Below are 27,795 nucleotides of genomic sequence, written 5' to 3'. Positions count from 1 at the left end.
CAAAGATTGAATCTAGTCAGCCATATGCAAGGCAAATGCCTTAACCACTGTTTTATTTCTCCAGCCCCAGAATGAATTTATATATAAAGACATACATGTAAATTGGCATTAGGTCAAGAGGAAAATATAAATTGCAGTTTAAAATAGATGAGTTTATAGGGGAGAAGAAAAAGAGATGAGTTTATTTGTTCAATTGTAATATTAATACTGACAACTTGATCTGTAGGAAAAATTTCCTGATTTTGTTGTACAGTCTTAAGATGGAGAAGTGAAGAGAGGAAGAAATATTTAAAAAAAAAAAGATATGTAACGCTTCACAAATTTGTGTGTCATCCTTGCGCAGGGGCCATTCTAATCTTCTCTGTATCCTTCCAATTTTAGTATATGTGCTGCCGAAGAGAGCACAGAGGTAAAATATTTAAAGAGATAGGAAAACTTCAAAATTTGAAGAGATAGTAGTGTACTATCATTTAATAATACTATGTTGTAAATAAGCGTGCCTCAAATTAATTTTTAAAGAGTATGAGTTCTAGACCAGACATACTGAATATTTAAAATTTGGCTCTGTACTCATTAACTGAGCAATGATCAATTACCTCATCTCTCTAAGCCTCAACTTCTACATATATAACATATACAATAACTCCTATGGTACTTATTAGGATGAACTAAATTCCATATAGATTTTGTATATGCATTGGATTTCTTTCTAAAATAAAGTTATTGAACACTGACATGAATAACATCTATGGAAGCTGTGACAAACTTTCCCATTTATGCTATAGCCCTATAGTTATTTTTGAGTGTTTTACCTTCAGAGAGGAGGCTTTACTCAAGATGCCCTAAGCATATATAGTTGGTCTGATTACAAAGCACAATGATCTTATTTTACTATTTCAAATGGAGAAGAGAAAAAAGTAGAGGGGAGAGACAAATTTGGGCAAGGCAAGTGGAGGCAAGAGGGGATTTTATCTCTTGCAAGTGGCCAATTTTATCTCTTGCAAGAGGCCAATATTCTTGAGGCCAATGCAGGGCCAGTTCATCAGAAGGCGGGGTGGGTGGAGCTGAACCAGTGGAAAAGGGATAAAGGCCAAACCCTAGCAGCAACACCCACCCATCGTTCATTCGTCCTCAGTGCAGGGCAACAGGTAAGGGGTGTTTGTGCTTTGTGCCTTCTTTCCAGCTTTCCAACCAAAAGGGTACTTATGGTGATGGACTAAATTAATTATCTAAAGGCCTGTCTATCTTAATTTTATTTCTTAGAAACTGTCTCTTCCTCCTATTCTATCTCTCAAAGACACACCACCTCCTATGTGTCTTCTCTTCTTTTCTGTTTTAAGATTTCTTTTTCTTTTTTCTCCTGTTGCTTTTGTTACTTTTTAAGATCACTCATTTCACATTAACTTCAAACTCTAGTTTTTCTTACTATTCCTTCATTAAATGTCTCTGTCTCTCTGCCTCCTTGTCTCTGCCCTCTTTTGTTCCTCTCCCCATTGTATTCTATATCTCTCAATAGATCTGTCTTTCTATTTGTCCCCTTCTTTTCCCCCTAAGGATGATATTTTAATAATACTTCTAACAATTTTCTATGCCTTTTCTCTGATTAGCTTACAGCAGAACCCAGTGGATAAATGTCTAAAAGGCCAGAAGTGAGGATGAAAAACTTACAAAATTTGGGAATAATAGGAATGAGGAATTGTGGAGGGAAAAAATTAAGAAATTAAGCAATGAATAATTAGAACAAATAAAATAAATGTTGTATAAGTAAAATGACTCTATTTTGAAAAAAAACAATGTATTCTCATTCTGATTAATGAGACTGAGAGAACCTAGACAAGCCATTCACCCTCTAAATCTGAACTATAATTTCCACAACATTTTCTTATTTTGAACTTATTTAAAATTTTCTCATTTTAAGAATTTCTGATTACAAGTAATAAAAAAATCTGTGTGAGTTTTCCATGATGAGAATATACTAGGAAGGGAAGTAAGATACAATATTTTAACTGATGAAGAGATGTAATTGTATTCCATTTATATCAATTTTATTTTTTTTAACAAAGATTCTTTGTTAAAGCAAAGCAAAGAGGAAAATGAATTCTTCAATGAATGATTTCTTACTCTTGCCAGGGATAGCATTTCTGATCCCTGGAACTGCAGATTACTTACAAAATGAGAATACTTTGAAATGCAAAAGAAGCCAGAATTGGTCTGTCACTGTCTGAAATTTAACTTATCTTTTAAGGTAGAAATACTAATTTATCTAGACTCTTGATAAACACTGGCATATAATATGTACTTAATTTCTAAATGATTGAATATATGAATGAATTCACCAGTGCTTGAAACTAACTTACATTAGAAATATGTTATTTAGGCAACAGTTATTTATTAACAGTTCAAAATCAAATGTACCAAAAAGGGGCCTGCTAGTTCAGTGGGAGATGGGGAATCAGGGCAGTAATGTTTGACCAGGCTTTTTGTTTGTTTTTGGGGACACACCCGGCAGCACTCAGTGGTTACTCCTGGCTCTGAGCTCAGAAATTACTCCTGGTAGGCTCCGGGGACCATATAGGAAGTCGGGGATGGAACCTCAGTAGGCTGAATGAAAAGCAAATGCTCTGCCCACCGTGCTATTGCTCTGGTCTTGTCCAAGCTTTTAGTCAAGAAAGTATATAATAATATTTGAGTTATAGATCCACAATGGTTAAAATAGCATGTGGATTCAAGTTGATTACATTCAAATTCTGGTTCTCCTCTTTTTTACTCTGTGACCCAGTTAGGTTCTATAATCCTTAGACCCTGTTTTCTCAACTTTCAAATAAAGTTAAAAATAATATATAATAAAGTTTTAATAGAATGAGTATTAATTATGTTGTTGCATGTGAAAAAGGTCCAGCTTAGTGAATATTCTATGACTATTTGGCTATATGAACAAGATGTAATATATACAGAGAAATGAGGCTCAAACAAGAGAAGCAGAATCCAAATTCACATAAAAGTTTTAACAGGATAAAGACAAAAGTTAGGACTAAGATTAAAAACATCCAATCGTATCTTGCCATAGTATGTGATGACTTCTCTTGACCTCTTTTTTAACCTTCTTACATAGAAAATGTATAAAATAAAAATAACAGCTAACAATTTCTATATTGACTCTGGAATAAGCAATTTTCTATATACTTTAGATGTTTTACTTTACCTAATTTCACAACATCCACCTTAATTAGATGGTCTATTTTATTATCTACACTTTACAGATATTACACATAGAAGAGAAATGTGACTTTTCTAAGGCTCAGAGATAAAGAGGAGTAGAGTAAGGATTCAAACCCAAGTATTCTATCACAAAAACCTATGCTTTAATACCTTGGTTTTATTTCTTCACTTAACTATACTGACTCCAGTTTTATCTTACGAACTGGGATGAAATGGAAACAGAACCCATGGTAACTAACACACTAAGGTTTTAAATGTTGACAGATGGTAAAGTAAGGCAAATTCTTGGACATAATTATATTAGCATAACAGAAATTGTGATTAGAGCTTGAAAGACCTTGCTTATTTGAACAAATTCAAGAAGTATTCTATTTTCCGCAGATCTCTGAAAATATCATAGCCAATAGTTTTTTGGAGGTAATAAGAGTATTAGGTAATGAGAGGTAACAAAAGGTACTCATTTTGTTATTTTGTTTTTGTTTGGGGGCTACACATAGTGGTGCTCAGAACGTATTATTGGCTCTGCATTCAGAGATCATATTTGGAGAATTTGGGACAATACAACTTTGTTTGTTTTGTAATATAGAAGTGGAGATAATTTATCAAATATCAAGGCAAGACAGCCAGTTCCTCTAATGTTGGGAACTTTCCCTTTCCTTTTCTCTCTAAGTTCTTAACTCAATGTTTCATTGCAGTTGTAAGTGTTGTAAAGTAGTTTGCAGGAACTTGGAACTTTACCATAATTCTTGCCTGCCTCTGGCAAATCCCTCTCTCACCACCAAGAGCCAGGGTCAGCTTCAACCAGATGCTCAGAAGTGATTCTAGGAAGGAACTCTGCTTCTCCCCCACACCCTGATCTCAGCTTGGAGAGTGATCAGACTTTAATGTAGATAAGCTTGGGGAGCGAACCTCAGGGTTTTATCTGTGTTTAACAGGCTCAGCTACAAGTACTTTAGTATTTACAGACAGACAGAGTGGATTTCTGGTCATATGCCCATATATGCAAACATCGGCTTCATTATCTACTATATGAGGGACACACAGGCCTTTTATATATTTTTTTTATTTAAACACCTTGATTACATACATGATTGTGTTTGGGTTTCAGTCATGTAAAGAACACTACCCATCACCAGTGAAACATTCCCATCACCAATGTCCCAAATCACCCTCCTCCCCACCCGACCCCTGCCTGTACTCTAGACAGGCTTTCCATTTCCCTCATATATTCTCATTATTAGGACAGTTCAAAATGTAGTTATTTCTCTAACTAAACTCATCACTCTTTGTGATGAGCTTCCTAAGGTGAGCTGTAACTTCCAGCTCTTTTCTCTTTTGTATCTGAAAATTATTATTGCAAGAATGTCTTTCATTTTTCTTAAAACCCATAGATGAGTGAGACCATTCTGCGTTTTTCTCTTTCTCTCTGACTTATTTCACTCAGCATAATAGATTCCGTGTACATCCATGTATAGGAAAATTTCATGACTTCATCTCTCCTGACAGCTGCATAATATTCCATTGTGTATATGTACCACAGTTTCTTTAGCCATTCGTCTGTTGAAGGGCATCTTGGTTGTTTCCAGAATCTTGCTATGGTAAATAGTGCTGCAATGAATATAGGTGTAAGGAAGGGGTTTTTGTATTGTATTTTTGTGTTCCTCGGGTATATTCCTAGGAGTGGTATAGCTGGATCGTATGGGAGCTCGATTTCCAGTTTTTGGAGGAATCTCCATATTGCTTTCCATAAAGGTTGAACTAGATGGCATTCCCACCAGCAGTGGATAAGAGTTCCTTTCTCTCCACATCCCCACCAACACTGTTTATTCTCATTCTTTGTGATGTGCGCCATTCTCTGTGGTGTGAGGTGGTACCTCAGAGTTGTTTTGATTTGCATCTCCCTGATGATTAGTGATGGGACACACATGCCTTACATTTGACAACAGAAATAAACAGAGACTCAGAGAGGAAAGAAGGCTTTCCAAGAACATTCAATAGGGACTGGAGCTGGAACCTAAATTACAAAAGAACTCACACATTAAAAACTCCTATATCTGGCACTGTTCTAAATGCTTGAGTATCATTATATTCTTTCAATACCTTTGTCCTTTCCCAATATAGGATCCATACATACTGGTGCATACACCAAATCATGCACCCAGTCCATACACTAACACCTGTGAAAATTAAAAAGTTTTCTCTGAGAAGAAATAAGGGGAAGAAGATGGCTTTGATTTTGGAAATAGGCTCTTTTGCTATGAAATATGAAAGGGAAGGGTGTTCTGCAAGAATTAAAAGTGATTGCCATAGAACAGGATCTGGACCTTCTCCTGTTAACATTGAAGCACTGTTAGAAAGGGATACAGAATGTTTTCTTTCTCATATGTAGGACTTACAGATACACAATAAAATAGCAATAAGAAATCAAAACAATACATGGGAAAATTGACCCACATAATTTAGTTGGTTGGGGGTAGATGTTGAAGGGAGGGTGTCTGAATCCTTTGGGGAAGGAAGTGAGTACACTTCCCACTTGGGGTGGATTGGGGTGGTGCTGACACCACTTCCATGAAAACCCATCATTAAACCTTGTAAAGCATAGACTTTTAATAAGTGAAAATTATTTCTAAAAAGAAGTCCTATTAGGTACTAGTCAGCAGTTCTGGGAGTTTCACAGTATTTGTCTTCAGCATTTCTCTATATCTTCCCATTGTTCTGTCCCATATCCTCTCCCACATACTGACACTGAATCTCCAGTTTGCTTTTCCTCTTAAATGTTTCTCCCTCTTGTATTTTATTTCTCTGTCTTTATCTCTCTCTTCTTTCATCTTACATCCAATTCACATTTGTCACTACCTCATCTTTATCTTTTGATCTTGTCTTTATTTCCGTCACCCAGTTTCTATGTTCTGTCTCTCAACAGAAATATGCTACTTTTTTCTTCCGTTTTAGTCCTAATTTATTTATGACTTTATTCTGAAATCCAATACAAATTTTTGAAGCCTTCTATGTAAAATTGGTTGGTTTCTGATATTCTTTTTGCTGCTATTTATGTCTTAGCTTCTGTCTCTTTCATTCATCTAGGGGCTTGTTTTGTAGTCCCTTGAGTTTTACTTTTACACCTTTCTCTATAATTTTCCAAAATTCAAGAATCAAATTCAAAGATAGCAAAGTGCTACACTGGTTGCAAATTATCCTATACTTATTTCCTAGTCTGTGAGTCTACTTAAACTGGTACCTGTGACCACAAACTGTCTCCCTCTCTGGACCTGGTAAAGAAACACTTTAGACCAAGCCATAAAAATAACATCTGTCAGTAACCTTTATGTGACATAATAGGCTGAATCTTCAGGTATCTGAGGCAAATATTCTTAGAAAGTTTTTTTGGTTGTCAACCCTAATCTTGCAACAAATACTCATGCTTTAATAATCCTTATCATCACAGAATGAGTGACAGATTCTAAAACAGAATTTAGGCTTTCTGTCCTCAAGTTGAAATTCTTTCCCTCATTCCTTTGCCTAAGATCAGTATTTTTGGGGGGGGGGTCACACTCAGCAGCGCTCAAGGGTTACTCCTGGCTCTATGCTCAGAAATCACTCTTGGCAGGCTCGGGGGACCATATGGGATGCCGGGATTTGAACCACTGTTCTTCTGCCTGCAAGACAAATGCCTTACCTCCATGCTATCTCTCCGGCCTCTGCCAAAGATCAGTTTATTATTTCATTTTCTTTGATGCCTAATTGCTATAGTTAACCACTGAAAAAATTTACCCTGAAAAAACATTAAGGACACCTATGAGAGAGAAGCAAATATTGGGTAAGAAGTTAAAAGCAAAGGGTCACAGGAATTAATTTTGGTTTTTATCCATACTCTTATGATGGAATTCTCTTCTTCTGTAGGACTTTGGGCTCAATATGGTAGCAGCAGCCATGTTGTTACAATGCTCTCCAGCATTAGTCCAGGGTACCACAAGCCTCCGGGGGAAGATGATTAAGGCTCACCAGTTCCTGTTTAGTGTTGGACGCTGTCCTATTCTGGCCGCTCACGGATCAACCTGTTCTCAAATACATCTGAAAGTAGCCAAGGCTGGAGGAGGTAAGAAACAGCTGGCAATAGGGAAGACTATCAAAGCCTTGGATACAAAGTGTCAGGATATCATCTCCTAATAACAGGGAGAGAAAATATTAAAATATTAAGGCCAAATGAGCCAGGCCTTAAAATACACCCGAATATGTGTTTCTCCAGCAATTTCACAATTTAATTTTTATGTTCCTCACATAATACATTTTGTGCTGAAACTATTTAATATTGACCCTATCAAGTCTCCTATCTTAAGCTTTGTGGTTTTGCTCCTGCCAAATAATTCTCTCCTATAATTTTATACCAGAGAATCTCATTTTTTTAATTCAACTTGGTTATCATGTTCTCTAGGTAGCCTGTCCAAACCTCTTACTGGTCCAATTTTCATTTCTCTTTCATTTTCTAGACTTCCATGATATTGTCTATCTTAGAACTGTTCACAATAAATCTTCAGTGTATGTAACCACCACAAGCTTAGACACTTCCTATAACACAGAAACTCCATATCACTACTATAGTCTGAGATAGAGCTTTGAGACAGAGTTGTTCTCACTAATCATTGGGGTTTTTTTTTTTGTTTTTTGTTTTTTGGTTTTTTGGTTTTTGGGTTTTTGGGCCACACCCGGCAGTGCTCAGGGGTCACTCCTGGCTGTCTGCTCAGAAATACCTCTTGGCAGGCATGGGGGACCATATGGGACACCGGGATTCGAACCAACCACCTTTGGTCCTGGATAGGCTGCTTGCAAGGCAAATGCCTCTGTGCTATCTCTCCGACTCACTAATCGTTGTTAAACTTAAATTATGTTTACAAATGTACTACTATTCATCCTATCACTTTTATATAGACTCTACATCATGTGCCAAGAATTACTGTCCCTTCATGCTGACAGAACTACAGGATGGAAAGAGCAAGATTGTGCAGAAAGCAGCCCCAGAAGTCCAGGAGGACGTGAAGACTTTCAAGACAGGTTGGAGTTAGGTTTCACTTCATCTAACCCCTACTCATAATGCTTGAAACCATTTTATCATCAACATTGTTAGCAAGGCTAATCCGAGCACAACTAGTACATATTTTACACAGCCCTAGATTCAAAGTTTATTCATTCCTATGTATATCATGCTAGGTAGTAGGCTACCATTAAATGCAACACACACATGCACACACAAGCATATGCACAGGAGCCTATAACTTTTAGCCATTAGGCTAAAATAACTAATTTATTTTTGATACTACTCAGTGGTTTCTGATGGATTTCAGGCCTCTGCAAGACTAGAAAGATAGATCATTAGTTTGATTACATGCTTTGCATTTAGGAGGGCTATGTTTTTTCTGAAGTACTGTCTAAATGTTCCTTCAAGAATCTCTTGAAGTAATCCTTTATCACCAAGCTAAAAGATTCCCCAATCTCTTCTCAGTGTGGTTCAAAAACAAAAGCAATTAAAATGGTGCGTCCTTCCTTTCTTTATTAAATAGGTCTCAATAAGCTAGACTCCCATAATTAAACAATAACACTCTATGACAATCTATAATTTCATTAAAAGAGAAAGTGTTGGTAGTAGATACATCCTTTAGAATGGTATGGGGTCTAGGTCAGTTCAATTGGTACATATCACTCAATATTTGAGAGATGGCCATACATAATGTTTACAGCCAATTTAGGGTAATATTAAGGCTTTGGGGGGGGGTTGGGAACATAATTGACAGTGCTCAGGAGTTACTCCCATCTGTGCACTTAAAGATGACTCCTGGCAGGCTCAAGGGACCATATGGGATGCCTAGGATTGAACTGGGTTGGCCATGTTAAGGCAAAAACCTACCCATTGTGCTACTGTTCTGGCCCCTGAAGTTATTTTTTAATTTAATTTTAGTTTAATTTAATTTCAGGAAATAAAAGGTACTGATTGTTAAAAAATGATCTAATGTGGCTTCCCAGTTAATGTTTCCAAGGGGGAGAATACTATTCACTTTCCAGGTTTTCTGACACAGAGATTTGCACTTGGGGAGATGTGGAGGGGTTCACTTTTCAGAATATTTCTTCTCTCACAGAAGGCCTCCTTTGTTAAACTTAAATTTTCTCATGTTGTACCTCATATAAAGAGGATGCCCACATCCTCTTGCCATCATGGGCAGTGAATGCCAAACTCCCTCTCTCAGTTTAGTCCAATGATCTAGCCTTATCCAGCCTGAGAAAGTTATTATCCAGTTCCCAGGAGCTAGAGCAGATCTCAGAGATACACATGTGATTCAGAATAGATTGACTTAAGAATTTGCTGAGGTGAAAATAAAAGGGGTAGAAATATAGGACTACTAAAGGATACGAATAGAATAGAGGAAACCAGAAAGAACTTTGGAAACTAAAGGATGTTGAGTTAAAATTGTAATGCTCATAGTTACTGAACCTGTGTGCTTTGGCATGTAATTTGCTTTTTATAATGAGATTTTAACAGCTGCCTCCACAAGTTATCATGAAGAAAAAATAAAATTATGTTATGAAAGTGTTTCTTGTTTACAAAAGTGCTCTCATAAAATATTAATTTTCCTATTATTTCTTATCCATGATTCACTCAAAAATTTTCATTCTTACATATGTTTATATTCATTTTTAATTATGGAATTTATTTAACTTTCTACTATAAAAGAAATATGATTAACAGTTTTGTTTTTTTTTTTTTGTTTTTTGGGTTTTTTTTTGGGCCACACCCTGTGACGCTCAGGGGTTACTCCTGGCTATGCGCTCAGAAGTTGCTCCTGGCTTCTTGGGGGACCATATGGGAGCCGGGGGATCGAACCGCGGTCCGTCCTAGGCTAGCGCAGGCAAGGCAGGCACCTTACCTCCAGCGCCACCGCCCGGCCCCTGATTAACAGTTTTAAGAGCTATAGGAAAAGATAAAGTAAATTTAAACAACTTAGAGGTTCATCATTCACCACTGGAAGAAAAAATATAATTTTGTTATATTTTCTTTTGTATTTTTTTTGTTTGTTTGTTTTTGGGTTGTTTGTTTTTTTTTTTTTTTTTTTTTGGTTTTTCGGCTACACCCGTTTGATGCTCAGGGGTTACTCCTGGCTAAGCGCTCAGAAATTGCCCCTTGCTTGGGGGGACCATATGGGATGCTGGGGGATCGAACCACGGTCCTTTCTTGGCTAGCGCCACCTCACCTGCCCCGTTTTTCTTTTTTTCTTTAAATAATATTTTATTTAAACACCTTGATTACAAACATGATTGTGGTTGGGTTTCTGTCTATTCTACATTAACCATTTACTTACAAGCATATATATGCATATACATATACATGCAAACACATTTCTCCACTCTCTTCCATACACATATTTTATCATAAATGTGATGTTATTCTATTTAGGATTTATTAATTTACTTGGTTTACTTAATATATATGATATACATATATATACACTAGAGATTGTTCAACTATTCCTCTATAAAGTTGCTTGCAAATTTTTCTATCAGAAATAGAAATCATTGAATCAATTCCTAATGACATAGTTCATTCTTTCCTTAGATAGATGCTGAGAAATAGAAATTTCTGGGGCACAGGAGATATACAGTTTCAGTGTTAATATTTCTAATAAGCTCACAAAATGGATGTACTAATTATAAGGAAGTAACCATATTATTGCACCCCATCTCTCTGTATAGATAGATAAATTTAAGTCCTTCTTTTGATGAAAGTTTTTTTTTGTTTGTTTTTTGGCCCACACCCAGTGATGCTCAGGAATTACTCCTGGCTGTCTGCTCAGAAATAGCTCCTGGCAGGCACGGGAGACCATATGGGACACCGGGATTTGAACCAACCACCTTTGGTCCTGGATCAGCTGCTTGCAAGGCAAACACGGCTGTGCTATCTCTCCAGGCCCTTGAAAGTTTTTGTTTGAAAGTTTTCGTTTGAATTTTTATTTAATCAGAGAATTAAGCATATAATTTTAAATTTATATTAACATTTTTGCCCATTTTACTGGATTTCTTCATAGTAATTTTTCAAGAATTTATAAATTTATAAACTAAATTCTCACTATTTATTTTATTATTATTATTTTTTTTATTTTTGGGCCACACCCGGTGGTGCTCAGGGGTTTTTCCTGGCTCCGTGCTCAGAAATTGCTCCTGGCAGGCATGGGGGACCATATGGGACACCGGGATTTGAACCAACCACCTTTGGTCCTGGATCGGCTGCTTGCAAGGCAAACACCGCTGTGCTATCTCTTTGGGCCCTTGATGGAAGTTTTTGTTTGAAAGTTTTCGTTTGAATTTTTAGTTAATCAGAGAATTAATCATATAATTTTAAATTTATATTAACTTTTTTGCCCATTTTACTGGGTTTCTTCATAGTAATTTTTCAGGAATTTATAAATATATAAACTAAATTCTCACTATTTATTTATTTATTTATTTATTTATTTTATTATTATTTTTTTGTGGTTTTTGGGTCACACCCGGCAGTGCTCAGGGGTTTTTCCTGGCTCCGTGCTCAGAAATTGCTCCTGGCAGGCACGGGGGACCATATGGGACACCGGGATTTGACCCGATGACCTTCTGCATGAAGGGTAAAAGCTATCTCTCTGGCCCCTTATTATTTTTTATCTTATTAAATATCTACAACTATTTATCTAGTATATCAGTGTATGAATTAAAAAACTCTTGATAAATATTTACAAACATACCTGTAGCTTAAGATGTTAGCAAGTTAATGTCACATAAGTTTCCATCTGTAAAAATCATAGTTTGTTTCATGTATACATTTCTAGACTTTAACAACCCTTTGTTATGCATTTTTTCAATTTATCATGAAAATAGTGCTGCTTCAATTTGTAGTGTTAGTGGTTAAAGAAATGAACTTTAGATTATTTACTTTTGTGCCTCCTACTTGATGTGTGACCTCAGTTAGTTTAAACAAGGCCTTTATGTCCCAGTTTCCTCATCTGTAAGGTAGCAATACTAAGAAAGATTTCCACATTGTTAATAAATAAATTGAATTATATTTTTAAAGTTCCTAAGGAAAGAAATTACATGTAACAGGCACTCATAACGTAATTTTAGCTATTATTACTTTTCTTACTCCTCTGATTGTTATAACTGTAATGCTACTAATATTATATGCACTAATAATAATACTAATATTAATAATACTAATAATACTACTAATAATGCTAATATTATATACACTGATTTAGGTGTATGACCTAATTACCTTTTGTTTGTCATCAGAAGATCCAAACTTCGCAAGGAAGATATTAGTCCCTTTTTATATATAAAGAAATTGAAACAAAGAGAAAGAATTCATGACTTGCTCGAGGTCATTCATCTAATCAAAGAGAAAGAATTCATGACTTGCTCGAGGTCATTCTATGTCAAGTAGACATAGAAAGTATGCCTATTGAAACTTCCCACTAAAACAAAAATTAGTAATTTTAATAAGGAAGCTGCTACACCAATCAAAAGAAGAGAAATGGAAACTATACCAGGGTTAGGAAAACTGAATGAATGTATAATTAAATGACCAAGTGAGTGAACAAATAAATGAGTAGTAAAAAGGGGTCTTATTAAATGCAGCAGTGAAATGTTAGCAGTGCATCAAATAAATTAATACATTGAAAGGAATTGAAGAATTGCAAATCAACATCATGAATAAAACCCATACCAGACAGGAAATGATTTAAAATGAATTGTTTTTATCTTCATCTCCACTCCTATAGGAAACCATACCTTTGGTTATGACCAGTTTTTCAGAAACAAGATCATGGAGAAAAAACAAGACCATACCTACCGTATATTCAAGACAGTGAACCGCTGGGCTGATGCTTACCCTTTTGCTCAGCACTTCTCTGAGGGATCTATGGCTTCAAAAGATGTATCTGTCTGGTGCAGTAATGACTACCTGGGCATGAGTCGACATCCTAGGGTATTGCAAGCCACACAGTAAGTAGTAGGATCTGGACCCTAAACTATATGTGGAAATACATCTGAAGAAGAAACAAAGCCACAGATATAAAGAAAGGGCAGAACTGGCATTAGAAAGCTGCTTTCAAGTCACTACTCATTGTATTCACCACAGCACTCTATCATATCTTATTCTCAGTTCATTAACAAACGGTTTCCCAGATACCTTGATTTCCAGGGCTATGGGGAGAGGAAAGAATGGGAGACGAATTAAGGCTCACCCTCCATAAGCTCTTATTTTTTTCTAGCAACAAAATGAATATTGTTAGATATGGTGTATGACCGCTAAGTTTTCTTTCAAGCACCTAGCTTTCCTTCCAACTGTAAGTGCCTTCAGTTTGAGAAGAAGGGTCAATGTCCTTCCACCCTTTCTCTCCTGATCATTATTTGGTCATATTGGGCATAATTAATAAATTACTATGTCAACATCAAACCCCCATCAAGGAAAAATATATGTATTCTGTTCTCCCCTGATTGGGGGCAAAACAAATATTTTTCTTGTTTTCCATTGTTCCTGGTCAGGGAGACCCTGCAGTGTCATGGAGTTGGAGCTGGTGGTACCCGCAACATTTCTGGAACCAGTAAGTTTCATGTGGAATTAGAACAGGAATTGGCTGAACTACACCAGAAAGAATCAGCTCTGCTCTTCTCTTCGTGCTTTGTGGCAAATGACTCTACTCTCTTCACTTTGGCCAAGACACTACCAGGTAAGCCTGGGGCCCAAACTTTGTTCAGGACTGGTATCCTGTATAATTCAGTTTCATTGTCTTTGTAAATATTTCCTTCTATTCTAATTTCATTCTGTCTTACTGACGTTCCTTTTTACCCATTTTTTATTTTCTCTAACAATAGATGTCTATAGCCCCCTATTATTTCTTCTTCTAAAATTACAATTAAATCTCTACTGATGAACCAACCTTATAAAGTCACACAATAAATTTATCATCTTTTAATTCAATTGTATTCTTAACAGTCATATACAATCTTTTTATGATCCCATATTAACTTTTCCAAGTTTCCTTCTCCTTTCTAAAACATATACTTCCTCCTTATATCTTAACTTTACTTTTTTTTGTTTTTGCTTTTGGGTCACACCCAGCGGTGCTCAGGGGTTACTCTTGGCTGTCTGCTCAGAAATAGCTCCTGGCAGGCACAGGGGACCATATGGGACACCAGGATTTGAACCAACCACCTTTGGTCCTGGATCGGCTGCTTGCAAGGCAAACGCCGCTGTGCTATCTCTCCAGGCCCACATTTTTTTTAACTTCACATTTTATGTCAGAAAACAAAATCCACCAGACAGAAAGTCAGGAAACCTACAGTTATTTGAGTGTTCATTTACACTTTCTTCATTCTTTCCTTTTACAATTTAAGGCATTGTCTTAAATACTGGTAAAGATACTTAAAAAAGTTACATAAAACTTAATTAAATATTTATTACTTTATTTACTTAAATACTGCTAAAGATAATTGCTTCAATTGTACCACCTGGGCCCTATATTTATTCACTCACTCTCTAGCCAATATGTTTGTCTTCCTATCACATCTCCAAATCCAGTTCAATATAACTGTTAAATTTCTCTCATGTCAATTCTGGCTTTATATAATATTGTTCATATGGGAGTCATTGAAAAACGTGTCCAACTCCTTACAGATAATCTGTGCTATCTAGCGTCCAATTTCCTTGGTCAGTGTTCCAAGTCAAATCACAGCAGCTCTGTCAAATCCTTTATATCCTCAGTCTTTCTAAAACTAACTAAAAATAGATAACTTCACCTTCTAACATAATAAAAATAGGCAACAGGCAGCAATGCCCTCGTTTTCTTGCCACAGGCTGCCTATAAACATATGCCTATAAATCCCATGTATCCTTTACTTGCTTGTTCTCTCCGCTCACAAATAGGTAGAATCCCCTCTGTACCTAATCTCCTCAGGAGAATTAATCAGTTCAATCTTGCCTGCATGTCTTTTAAGCCTATTTCTTTAAATATTGAAGTCTTGAATCTCAAAACTCCACATGTCAAATTAATTTTATCACTTTTGAGTTGCTTCACTATTTTCCCTATAAAATTTGCTTGAAGGAAGTATCCACATTTACTATCAACTTCCTCACTACCTGTTGATTCTTCAGTGCAGTGTAAATATTCTATTGCTGCTCTGAACATTTCTGATGTCACATATAGGCTCAAATATATAACATTTCTGTGAAATAAACCTCTTCCTCAACCAATAATAATTCAATTTATTTCTGTGTTCACGATCAATATCCTAGCCTAGACCAACCTCATTTTCTGGACATCTCTTTTTTCCTCTTTTAATCTAGTCTTCACATTAGTGAAAATACTATTTTAAAAGTACAAGTTTATCTTTGCTATTTATGTTCAAGACACTTTAATATATCCCAATGGCTATTAGAACCAAATCCAAATCCCATCATGATGGTTTCTAAAGGTCTCAATAATCTAGCCCCTGCCTATCTCTTCATCCACAGCTTTTGATACTTAACCTCACTTTCATTCAATAACATTTTCATTCATATATTCATATAATAATTCAGAAAATATTTACATTGCATAAATTATGTAATCGTACTTGTTTTGAGCATTAAAATAGATAAAAATGTGGTTCCTGTTCTTAATAAAGTTCCTACCCATCTATCCTTTAAGTCAAGGCCTTCAGAAATCTATGCCTGATTCCCTCAGGTAGAAGTGATTCCTTATTCAAAAAGGCTAACCTTTATTGGTATTAGTGCAATTGGGTGGAGCAAAGAAGGGAGATGTAGGAACAGAGAAAGGGGAGAACTAGAAATTAACTTTATTTGTGCTCCAACCATTGTCCAGTTAATAAAATCCCTAAAGAGATAGATTAATACTTAGGAGGTTGGGCACTTGCTTTGCATGTGGCCAGCCTGAGTTAAATCCTTGGTATCACTATGCTCCCCTGAGCCTTTCCAGGAGTAAACTCTGAGCATATAGATCCAAGAGTAATCCCTAAGCACCAACGGGTGTGGCTCAAAAAAAAAAAACCACCCTAAATTGATTGGATCCTAGAATGTCTGTACACATTATTAGCTTCCTCACTTACATAGTAAATGAATTGAAATCTATGATCACTAAAGGTAACTTTCCAACTCTGACAAGCCACAGACTTATGATTCTAAATATGAAACTATTATAAATGTTGAGGCTGGAACTATAAACTTGGATTTAGTACAATAGTTATAGAACATGAAAGCACCACAAAATTCCTGCGTATTGCCAGGTGTATCCCTATATGTCCTCACACACCAAACAGGTAGACCTGGTGATCCCTCTCACTGCAGGATCTGAGTAGTACCACATCCTCCAGTCCTAGCATTAGCTGAATACCACAAGAAGTAGTCCTGTAAAGATAATGGAAGGTCCCATTAAAAAATTCACTCTACACTAAGACAGCAGTGGCCAAACCATAATTAAAAATAACTAGAAACAAATGCTTTTTTTTTGTCTTTTTTTAACCACACCTAGCGATGCTCAGGGGCGATTCCTAGCTTTTGCTCAGCACACCTTCCTGGCATGCTCAGGGGCCATGTGGTATGCTGGTGACCGTACTCAGGTCGAGCACGTGCAAGGCAAGCACCCTACCCGCTGTTCTATCGCTCCGGCCCCAGAAACAAATGTTAATAAAAGTCATGGCTTAAAATTTCAGAGAAAGTGAGTTCTTCCAAGGTAAAAAAGAATGACATAGTAACTTTGAGAAGGGAAGTAAAACAGGTCTTCAAAGGGAGGAGTGGTCTGATTTACTAATCATGTTAAGTCAGCCTTGATGTTTAAGTCGAAATACTCTTATAGAAACTTAAAAAAGAATTGCTGTATCTACTTCCTCAGGGTGTGAAATTTACTCAGATGCAGGCAACCATGCTTCAATGATCCAAGGTATTCGTAATAGTGGAGCAGTCAAATTTGTCTTCAGGCACAATGATCCTGACCACCTGAAGAAACTTCTAATGAAGTCAGACCCAAAGACTCCCAAAATTGTGGCCTTTGAAACTGTTCATTCCATGGATGGTATGTATATATGAGCACATATTTAATAATATTGATCTCACAGAAAACCATGAGGATAAAGAGAAAAGCTAATATTTATAAGAAAATAAAAAAACACAAAAAAGAAGTAATTTGTACAAGATTACTCAGCCAGCAGGTGCTAAAGGTTAGCTACAATTATAATATTAATCTTAAAATGAAAACTAAAGGTCAGAGAAATATTTTTCTTGGATGGTTCAGTAAATTAATTATGTGCACCCTATAAAACATGGTTCAAATTCACTCACAGAATATTTCTTCCCTTAGAAATAATATGAAAATAAAAATATCCTGATGTATGTTTTCTGCAAGCAAAAATACTACAAATCATTGCGTGGTAGTTTGATAAGTTCAGCATGAAGCATTGGCTTTCATTATAAAAACACATTTTCATTTTTTATAATATTGTTATTTAAGCACTTTTATTACAGACATAATTGTAGTTACATTTCAGTCATATAAAGAACACATGCCTTTACCAGTGCAACATTCCCATCACCAATGCATCAATCTCCCTCCCCCCACCTGTATTCGAGATAGGCATTCTACTTCTCTCACTCCTTGACATTGTCATGCTAGTTGTTAATGTAGTTACTTTCTTAACTGCACTCACCACTCTTTTAGGTGAGCTTCACATTGTGAGCCGGTCCTTCCAACCCTCATCTCTACTGTCACTGAGCATTATTACAATAAGATCTTTAATTTTTCTTAAAAAACGTAGATGAGTGAGACTATTCTGTGTCTATCTCTCTCCCTCTGACTTATTTAACTCAACATAATAGATTCCATGTATATCCATGTATTGGAAAATTTCATGACTTCATCTCTCCTGATGGCTGAAAAATATTCCATTGTGTATATGTAACACAAGTATCTTTAGACATTCACCTATTGAAGGGCATCTTGGTTGTTTCCAGAGTTTGGCCATTGTAAACAGTGCTGCAATAAATATAGGTGTGAGGAAGGGATTTTTGTATTGTATTTTTATATTCCTAGCGTATATCCCTAGGAGAGGTATAGCTGGATCATATGGGGGCTAAATTTCCAGTTTTTTGAGGAATCTCCATATTGTTTTCCATAAAGGTAGGACTAGATGGCATTCCCACAGCAGTGAATGAGAGTTTTTTTCTCTCCACATTGCCACTAGCACCAACAGTTCTTATTCTTTTTGATGTGTGCCAGTCTCTGTGGCATGAGATGGTACCTCATAGTTGTTTTGATTTGCATATCCCTGTTGATTAGTGATGTGGACCATTTGTTTATGTGCCTTTTGGCAATTTGTATTTCTTCTTTGACAGTGTTTAATCATTTCTTCTCCCCATTTTTTGATTGGGTTAGATGTTTTTTCTTGTTATGTTCTGTCAATACCTTGTATATTTTTATATTAGCCCTTATCTGAGATGTGAATAGTTTCTTCCATTGTGTGGGTGGCTTTTGTATCCTAGGCACTATTTCCTTTGAGGTGCAGAAGCTTCTCAGCTTAATATAGTCCCTCCTGTTTAACTTTGCTTCCATTTTTGTGGAGAGTGCTGTTTCCTTCTTGAAGATGCCTTTAGTCTCAATGTCATGGAGTGTTTTAACTACGTGTTGTTCTGCATACTTATGGTTTCAGGACTGATATTAAGTTCTTTAATACATTTGGATTTGATATTTGTGCATGGTGTTAGATGGGGGTCTGAGTTCGCTCTTTTGCAAGTGGCTGACCAGTTGTGCCCACACTACTTGTCGAAGAGGCTTTCCTTGCTCCAGTTTGCATTTCTTGCCCCTTTGTAAAAAATTAAGTAATTGAAAATCTGGGGCACATTCTCTGAATATTCAAGTCTGTTTCACTGATCTTATGGTCTGTCTTTATTCGATATCATGCTGTTTTAATGAGTATAGCTTTGTAATACAATTTAAAGTTGGAGGAAGAGATACCTCTCATATTTCTTTCCCCAAGGGTTTCTCGAGCTATTTGCAGGTGTTTATTGGTCCAAATGAATTTCAGACCAAGAGGATTGATCCTCTTCTTTGAAGAATGTCATGGGTATCTTTAGAGGGATTGCATTAAATCTGTACAATGCTTTGAGGAGTATTGACATTTTAATGATGTTAATCCTACCAATCCATAAACAGAGCATGTGTCTCCATTTTCGCGTACCCTCTTTTATTTTTGGAAGCAAGGTTTTGAGTTTTCTTTGTATAGAACCTTCACCTCTAGTTAAGTTGACTCCAAGATATTTGAGTTTGGTGACACTAATGTGAATGGGATTGTTTTTTAGTGTCCATTTACTCTTTATTATTATTGTTATACAAGAAGGCCATTAATTTTCCATGTTAGTTTTGTAGCCTACCACTTTGTTATATAAATCTATTGTTTCTAGAAGCTTCTTGGTAGAGTCTTTAGGGTTTTCTAAATATAGTATATCATCTGCAAACAGTGAGAGCTTGATTTCTTCCTTTCCTATCTGAATGCCCTTAATATATTTTTCTTTTTATTTATTTTTTATTTTTTATTTATTTATTTATTGGTTTGAGGGCCACACCCAGTGGTGCTTAGGGGACACTCCTGGCTCTGTATTCAGAAATCACCCCTGTCAGACTGGGGGACAATATGGGCGACAGGAATTGAACTGGATCCCTCCCAGGTTGGCTGCCTGCAATGCAAATGCCCTACTGCTCTCTCCAGCCCCTTGATATCTTTTTCTAGCCTAATCGCTATGGCAAGAAATTCCAGCACTATGTTGAATAGGAGTGGTAAAAGAGGGCAGCCTTGCCTTGTACCAGATTTTAGAGGAAAGTCTTTTAGTTTATCTTCATTGAGAATAATAGTTTGCCATTGGCCTGAGGTAGATGGCCTTAACTATATTGAGAAAAGTTTCGTCCATTCCCATCTTGATGAGAATTTTTATCAAGAATGGGTTTTGGACTTTATCGAATGCTTTCTCTGTATCTATTGATATGATTATATGGGTTTTTTGTTGATATGGTTTATTATATTGATTGATTTAAGTATGTTAAACCATACTTGCACTCCTGTAATGAAACCTATTTGGCCATGGTGTATGACCTTCTTGATGAGGTGTTTGATCTTATTTGCTAGAATTTTGTTGAGGATCTTTACATCTGTGTTCATCAGGGAGATTGGTCTGTAGTTTTCTCTTTTTTTTTTTGAAGCATCTCTGTCTGATGTTATCGTCATAAAAACTATTTGCGAGTTCTTGATTTTTCAATTTCATGAAAGATCCAGAAAACACAAAGAAAATACAAAGAGGCACAAATAAACTCATAGAGATATGTATGATACAAGGAAAGTCTGAGGCAGAGATATAGAGTAAACAGAATGGAATGCAAATAACAGAAGACAAGAGAAATGAAGGAGGAAGGTAAGGGAGAGCAGGAAGAAGACAGAATCAAAGACAGCTTAAGTGGAGGAAAATGATAAACATGAAGGCAAAGACAGAATTTTAAGACATAAAAACAAAGAAGACAATAGAGAGAGATATTGGCAGAACTGGGGCCGATGTGGTAGCACAGCAGTAGGGCATTTTCCTTGCACTTAGCTGACCCAGGACGGACATAGGTTTGATCGCCCAGCATCTCATATGGTCCCCTGAGCAAGGAGCAATTCTTGAGCACAGAGCCAGGAGTAGCCCCTGAGGGCTGCCAGTGTGTCTCCCTCACCCCCCAAATAAACAAAATAAAAAAGATACTGACAGAGCTGACAACAGTACTTTGCTGAGGAGGTGAATGGGGTCTGAAATTAATACTGTACAAATCTGTATTAAAAAGTAACATTATTCAACTTATTTAAGCAAGAAAAAAAATCATATAAGGCTACTGTCAAACCTGCATGAAAAAAACCCACAGATTTTAGGGGGAAAAGAAAGCAGAAATGTTGAATATGGAAGAATAAAAGAAAAACTGTGTGACAATAATGTTAAAATGAAAGATAACTTCATTTTTCCTAACAGCTGTGTAATATTCCATGGTGTAGATGTACCACAGTTTCATCTGTTCTCAAGTTCTTGGGTTGTTTTCAGATTCTGGCTATTGTGACTAGTGCTGCAATGAATGTAGGAATGCAGAGGGCTTTTTTACTTGAGGGAGTCTGAGGGTATATTCCTAAAAGTTGTACTGCTGGGTCATATGGAAGTTCAATTTCTAGTTCATTGGAGAATACACATATTGTTTTCCAAAAAGGCAGGACCAGTCAGCATTCCACCAGCAGTGAATCCAAATCCCTTTCTTGCTGCACCTGTGCCACCACTGATTGTTCTTGTTCTTTGTGATGTATGCCAGTCTCTGCGGTGTGAAATGGTATCTCATTATTGTTTGAATTGCACCTCCCTGATGATTAATAATGTGGAGCATTTTTTCAAGTGTCTTTTGACCATCTGAAATCCTCTGAGCTAATGTCTGTTCATTTCTTCTCCCCATTTTTGGATAGGGTTAAATATTTTTGGATAGATAAGGAGCAAAATGAGTTAGAGGGATAGACATAGAATGATCACACTCATTTGTAGGATATAAAAATTAATATAGTATGGTAATAGTATCCAAAAACAATAAATATGAGGTCAACGAGGACCAGTCCATGATAGGATGCCTGCCACAAATAGTGGGGGAAAGCAGTTAGGGCAGAGAAGTGACCACTATGACAATGGCAGTTCTGGTCAAGAACTGGGTGCTGAAAAGAGATAAAGTTATAGAAATGATACACCTCAGTAACAATATTGCAAACTAGTGTCTAAAAGGGGAAAAGGGTTAGAGATTGAGAGGTATTTAGAGAGACAGAGAGGAGAAAAATGCCCATCCCAGAGGCAGGCAGGAGAGAGGGCATAAGGGAAACTAGAGACATTGGTGGAAAATGTTCACTGGTGAAGGGTGTTGTAGATTGTATGACTGAAACACAAGCATGAACAACTTTGTATCTGTGGGGGAAAATAACTGTATTATGAACAATTATATAACCATGGTTTATAAATAAAGTAATTAATTTAAAAACAGTCAAATGTAGGCTAAAATCGCACATATTTTGGGTATAAATAAGGTGATGGCAGTCCCTTTATAAAGACATTTAAAATAATACTAATTAAGGGCATACACCCTTCCTAATTTACTATCCAAAGTTGTGGGTAATGAATTCCATACTGAAGATGCAGATCGGAGAAAATTTTTACCAATCTCATATGCTTGGCTTTGCTCAGGTGCCATCTGTCCCCTTGAGGAGTTGTGTGATGTGGCTCACCAGTATGGGGCTCTGACATTTGTGGATGAGGTTCATGCTGTAGGACTATATGGATCCCGGGGAGCTGGTATTGGTGAGCGTGATGGGATTATGAACAAGATTGACATTATCTCTGGAACTCTTGGTAAGTAAATGTCTTGGCCCACCCTTATATACAATCCTAAAAAGGAAGCCCCTGTAATACAATTCTTCCCAAAGGCTGCAGAGTTAGAATTCACAGTCCCATTGAATTTATGGGTATCCTCCTTCTACAATTTCTTTATTACAGAATTATTGAGTAAGTCTGGGGTGGTACTAGAATATGTATGACACCTGAACTCAATCAGTCAAGATCAAGAGCTATGGTTCTAATCCTGTCACCCATACCAGTCCTAAGATTAATCATAGCTCCTTCTTTGTTCCTAACCAGTTGAAGTTTCCCTGAAGGCCCTGCTTATCAAGTCATTGCCACTAGCAGGCCTTGAATGGTTTATCTCAAAGCTGCAGAATTGTTAGCTCAGTATGCCTGTCAGTGAATGAATAGGAAATAAGATCAGAAGTCTGAAAAGGGTGTCTGAAATGGCTAGTATACCTTCTTAATATATCCAAGTCATGATGCACTTCCTCTGGGAGCTGATAATGAAGTCTGCATATCCTTCTTCTCTCTGTCTCCAGGTAAGGCCTTTGGCTGTTTTGGTGGCTACATCGCCAGCACCCATTATTTGGTAGACATGGTGCGCTCCTATGCTGCGGGGTTCATCTTCACCACTTCACTACCCCCGATGGTACTCTCAGGGGCTCTAGAATCTGTGAGGCTGCTCAAGGGAGAAGAGGGCCAAGTCCTGAGACGGGCTCACCAGCGCAATGTCAAGCTTCTGCGCCAGCTACTAATGGACAGGGGTTTTCCTGTCATCCCCTGTCCCAGCCATATTATTCCTATCCGGGTGAGTGTTTCAGTCAATCTATTACCTTCTTTGGCAATCTCTTCCCACATTCATCTAACCAACATTTGGTATTGCTACAAATTATTTTCTTTCCTACTAACTTTAATGCCTGTTTTGTTATTCTTGTTGAAAAATTATGTTATTGTGGCTTATGTTTTTTTTACGTTTTCTACTTTCTCATTTTTATTTGACTGTTGTAGTATTCATAATAGACCAGAAATTTAATAAACTGTGGACCAAAGACAGTTGAACAAAAACATCTCAAAAGTTGGAGTACACAAAATGAGTAAAAAGTAGTATTTTATAAAATATTGATTTCATTTTTGTCTGTGTGCATGTACAACTGTCAATATGTGTATGTCTATAATATAGTCATGCTGTAAAATCTATTTTTGACCATTGAATTCCAAAAGTATAGAATCAAAATCCATGTCTTTGGGGCCCCCTCAAGTTGTCTGAGTTCAATTATTATCCTCATGGTACCCTGTATACTGCCAGGAGTAGCCTAGGTATACAACCTACAATCTACCCAGCTACCATAGGGAATGAGCACCACCAGGAGGGGCCTCTAGTTTTTTAAATATATATAGAGTATCAGAAACCCAGTACAAGGTGAAGGCACTTCCCAAGCACACTTTGGGAATGAAACACATTTTTCAATGAAAACATGGCCTTTTCATTGAATCACCATGGGATAGTTCATTTATTCATGGTTGACTTTCAGTCATACAATGTTTCAACATCCAATCCTTCACCAGTAACCATTTCCCACCACCAATTTCCCCAATAAAAATATGTCTATCTAGTCTAGTGACAGCACCCAGAGGTAACTAAGAGAATTAATATTCTTACCTAAAACAACCCAAATATGTTCACTGACAACATATTTATCACCTTAAACTACTATGCATGTTCTGAAGAAAACAGCTTAAAGACAAGGGCCCTGGTGCTATCTCTAACTTACATCTTCAAATGTTATTGCTGCCTCTAAGAAAATCCTGGATAGAAATTCTGGAGTTATCTCTGACTGGACCTCTTATGAAATATACCTGTTCCTAAATTAAATGGTGTTCTTATATTTAGCTCTTTCCACCTGCTTAATGGAGATAGTCATATTGGGGCCAGGGTGATAGAAACTGATAAGATTTTATCCTGAGCCCAGGTTGGTGATGCAGCACTCAATAGCAAGGTTTGTGATCTCCTGCTTTCCAAGTATGGCATCTATATTCAGGCCATCAATTACCCAACTGTCCCTCGAGGTGAGGAGCTGCTACGCCTGGCACCCTCCCCACATCATAGTCCTCAGATGATGGAAGACTTTGTGGGTAAGTCCTCAATATAAGATATCTATAGCACTCTTCCTCCCTTTCAACCGAGTCTGAGAAAGCTGTGTGAGTGGAAGGAACCATGTTTTATATATGTATATATATTTTATATATGTATATATAAGTTCATATGTAGGTGCATCTCTTTCTATATATGTATGTATACACACAATAGTTCCTAGACTTACAGGGCTTCAGTTTGATTGGGAGGACACTAAGAGTGACTTCAAAAGATAAATTAAAGTTGAACAAAGACAGTGCAAAACAGAAGGGGCCTTACCCAACCTGCAGAACTACTAGGAAAGTTTGCTTAATAGAGTTGATACCTAAGCTGAATGGTGCAAATTGAGTAGTACTAGACCAAGAGAAGAAGACTATTTGAAAGTGATGTTCATAACAAAGGAAAGAACATGAAAAAAGAGAGAAGAATGAGGGTGAGAATTTGTCTGTGGTATATAACAAAAACAACAAACAGGTGATACTGTAATTTAGAGTGTAGGAATAAAGCAATGAAGGAAAAGACCCTAACACAGGAAAATTCATTTTGTATTTGAGGAATAAATAGAGTATACGTAAGACAGGTAAAACGGGCAATATACATACCCAGAGAAAAACTGTGTAGGTTATGGCCTTGGGGGGGCCAGAGCCAGAGCACAGGTGTAGGGCATTTGCCTTGCATGCAGCCGACCTGTGATGGACTGGGTTGAATCCCTGGAATCCCATCTGGTCCCCCGAGCCTGCCAGGAGCAATATCTGAGTGCAGAGCCAGGAATAATGCCAAAGCACCACCAGGAGTAACCCAAAAACAAAAAACAAACAAAATAATCAGGTGGTCTCCAATATCCAGCAATGAGGTAGATAGCCAATCTATTGAAGGCTTTGAGCAGATGGCAGATTTAATGTAACTGCTTACTAATCAGGTTTAATATAATTATTCTAATTTCTTTGGGGGCCACCCTGGCATGCTCAGGGGTTACACCTGGCTCTGCACTCAGAAATTGCTCCTGGCAGGTTCAGGGGACCATATAGGATAGAACCTAACTCTGTCACAGGTAGGCCACATGCAAGACAAACTTCCTACCATTGTGCTATTACTCTGGCCCCAGAACTATTCTAATTTCTGTATTTAGAAAAAGGGTGAATGGAAGAAAAAGCAGAAGCAGAGAGATCCTCAGAAAAGTACATTAGGACAAATTAGAGATAATGGTGGCTCGGAATTGATAGCATCTTATCAGAACTTGAAGGTAGATCTACTCGAATATGTTGGTAGATTAGATGTGATGAGAGGAAAAACAAAGGACATCTCTGAAAATCTTGGACTGAGCAACAGGCATTGCCAGCAACTGAGAAGAAAATGGCTGAAAATAGAAGTCATGGTGAAAAATAGGGAGAGGCTTGGATGTTGTTCATGTGAAGTTAAAGATGTCAATTAAACATCAAGGTAGAATAATAGAAAGAAAGAATTGAATATACAAGTTTAGAATTCAAAGGAAAAGATTAGGATTGATATAAAATTATCAGGATATAAGTGGTATTTAAAAACTAAGATGGGATCACCAAGGGAGTGATTATTAATAAAAGAGATTGCACTGGCACATACCTTAAGTACTTTCAACAGTAGCATATCCCTTTGGGTTTCCATCCATTCTAGTATCAAGCCCCCAACATTATTTAAAATAGGGGTCCTCAAACTATGGCCCATAGGTCACATGCAGCCTACTGAGAATATTTATCTGGCCCACCAGGTGTTTTTCCCACCACTGCCTTCCTGCTTAGCAGCTGACTCATCCCAGGGCTCACAGTGTTCAGGTGTGGGATTTGTGGCTGCACTCTCTGACTCCACTTCTGTCTCTCAACTCTTCTTCTACATCTCAGGCAGGGGTCCTCAAACCACAGCCCAACAAAAAGCAGGCCTATAGTTCCCATTGAAATACTACTAAGTTAGTTGACTTAACTTTACTTGTTATTCATTCTAAATATTATATTTATTCCCATTTTACTTCAAAATAAGATGTTCAGTGTGCATAGGAATGTGTTCATAGTTATTTTTTAAACTAGCCCTCGAATGGTCAATGAATTGACCCCTGTTTAAAAAGTTTGAGGACCCGATTTAAACCTAAAGCTTCTATCATGGGGTCCCAGGTAACAACAGTGATAATATTTTTTGGTGTCAATGTCATCTTTCTTGCTAAGCAAGAAGTTTGCAAGCAGATAGATTCACTTTTGGGTTTCTAGAATATCTTAAATTTAGGAGTGGTCAAGGCCAGGCCAGTACAGTTACAAATTCAAACTAGCCCTGCTCATCACATACATACAGCAATATTCATCACATGTAATATTTCTAATTCTGATATATTTTGAATTGAAGAGATCAATATTATAGTAGAGTTCTATCCTGACACGGGGATTAAAAGAACATGGTCTAACAGTCCATTCCCTCCTCTCCCTTACCACTTATAGAGAAGCTACTGATAGCATGGTCTGAGGTGGGGCTGCCACTTCAGGATGTGTCTATGGCTGCCTGCAATTTCTGTCACCGCCCTGTGCACTTCGAGCTCATGAGTGAATGGGAACGTTCCTACTTTGGAAACATGGGACCCCAGTATGTTACCACCTATGCTTGAGAAGCCAGCTGCCTCGGATCCCCACCTCATCTGTGCATGAAGTTAGATTACCTCCTGCTTTCTGCTTTTCTTTGCGGTTGATTTGAATCAGAAAATAAAAATAAAGTTACAGCATTTTGTAGTCCTTTGTTGAACAGAAAATTGACAATTACACTATCCCTTATATCTAACTCATTCAAAAGTGACAGCCATGAAGAAACCACAGATCATTTGTTCTTTCAACATTATACTAATAGGGGGGCCGGAGAGATGGCATAAAGGTAAGGCATCTGCCTTGCATGCAGAAGGTTGGTGTTTCAAATCCTGGCATCCCATATGGTCCCCCGTGCCTGCCAGGAGCGATTTCTGAGTGTAGAGCCAGGAGTAACCTCTGAG

The 27,795-nt window shown here is 37.2% G+C and overlaps 1 protein-coding gene and 1 non-coding gene across 2 annotated transcripts; one reads left to right on the top strand and one right to left on the bottom strand.

Moving 5' to 3' along the window:
* Positions 1–298: 298 nt before the first annotated feature.
* Positions 299–405, bottom strand: LOC126000180 (U6 spliceosomal RNA). The gene has a single exon (XR_007492542.1). It is a non-coding gene; the product is annotated as a U6 spliceosomal RNA (small nuclear RNA).
* A 720-nt stretch (positions 406–1,125) lies between these two features.
* ALAS2 (5'-aminolevulinate synthase 2) lies at positions 1,126–27,534 on the top strand. Its single transcript, XM_049767256.1, has 10 exons — positions 1,126–1,148; positions 7,120–7,315; positions 8,146–8,268; positions 13,011–13,233; positions 13,777–13,961; positions 17,121–17,300; positions 22,508–22,672; positions 23,203–23,471; positions 24,634–24,796; positions 27,257–27,534. Exons 2-10 carry the CDS (start codon positions 7,135–7,137, stop codon positions 27,418–27,420), a joined length of 1,653 nt encoding a protein of 550 aa, XP_049623213.1. The 5' UTR covers positions 1,126–1,148; positions 7,120–7,134; the 3' UTR covers positions 27,421–27,534.
* Positions 27,535–27,795: the final 261 nt, after the last annotated feature.

The sequence above is a fragment of the Suncus etruscus genome, chromosome X, assembly GCF_024139225.1.
Source record: "Suncus etruscus isolate mSunEtr1 chromosome X, mSunEtr1.pri.cur, whole genome shotgun sequence".
Taxonomy (NCBI): Eukaryota; Metazoa; Chordata; class Mammalia; order Eulipotyphla; family Soricidae; genus Suncus; species Suncus etruscus.
The sequence above is the reverse complement of the archived record's forward strand: the minus strand, read 5'-3'. Positions and strand labels throughout refer to the sequence as shown.

Excerpts from the sequence above, each read along its gene's own strand:
- ALAS2 (XM_049767256.1), top strand. The coding sequence starts at position 7,135 with ATGGTAGCAGCAGCCATGTTGTTACAATGCTCTCCAGCATTAGTCCAG. Across the intron at positions 23,472-24,633 it reads GCCATATTATTCCTATCCGG|GTTGGTGATGCAGCACTCAA; the intron begins GTGAGTGTTTCA and ends TCCTGAGCCCAG. Across the intron at positions 24,797-27,256 it reads GATGATGGAAGACTTTGTGG|AGAAGCTACTGATAGCATGG; the intron begins GTAAGTCCTCAA and ends TACCACTTATAG.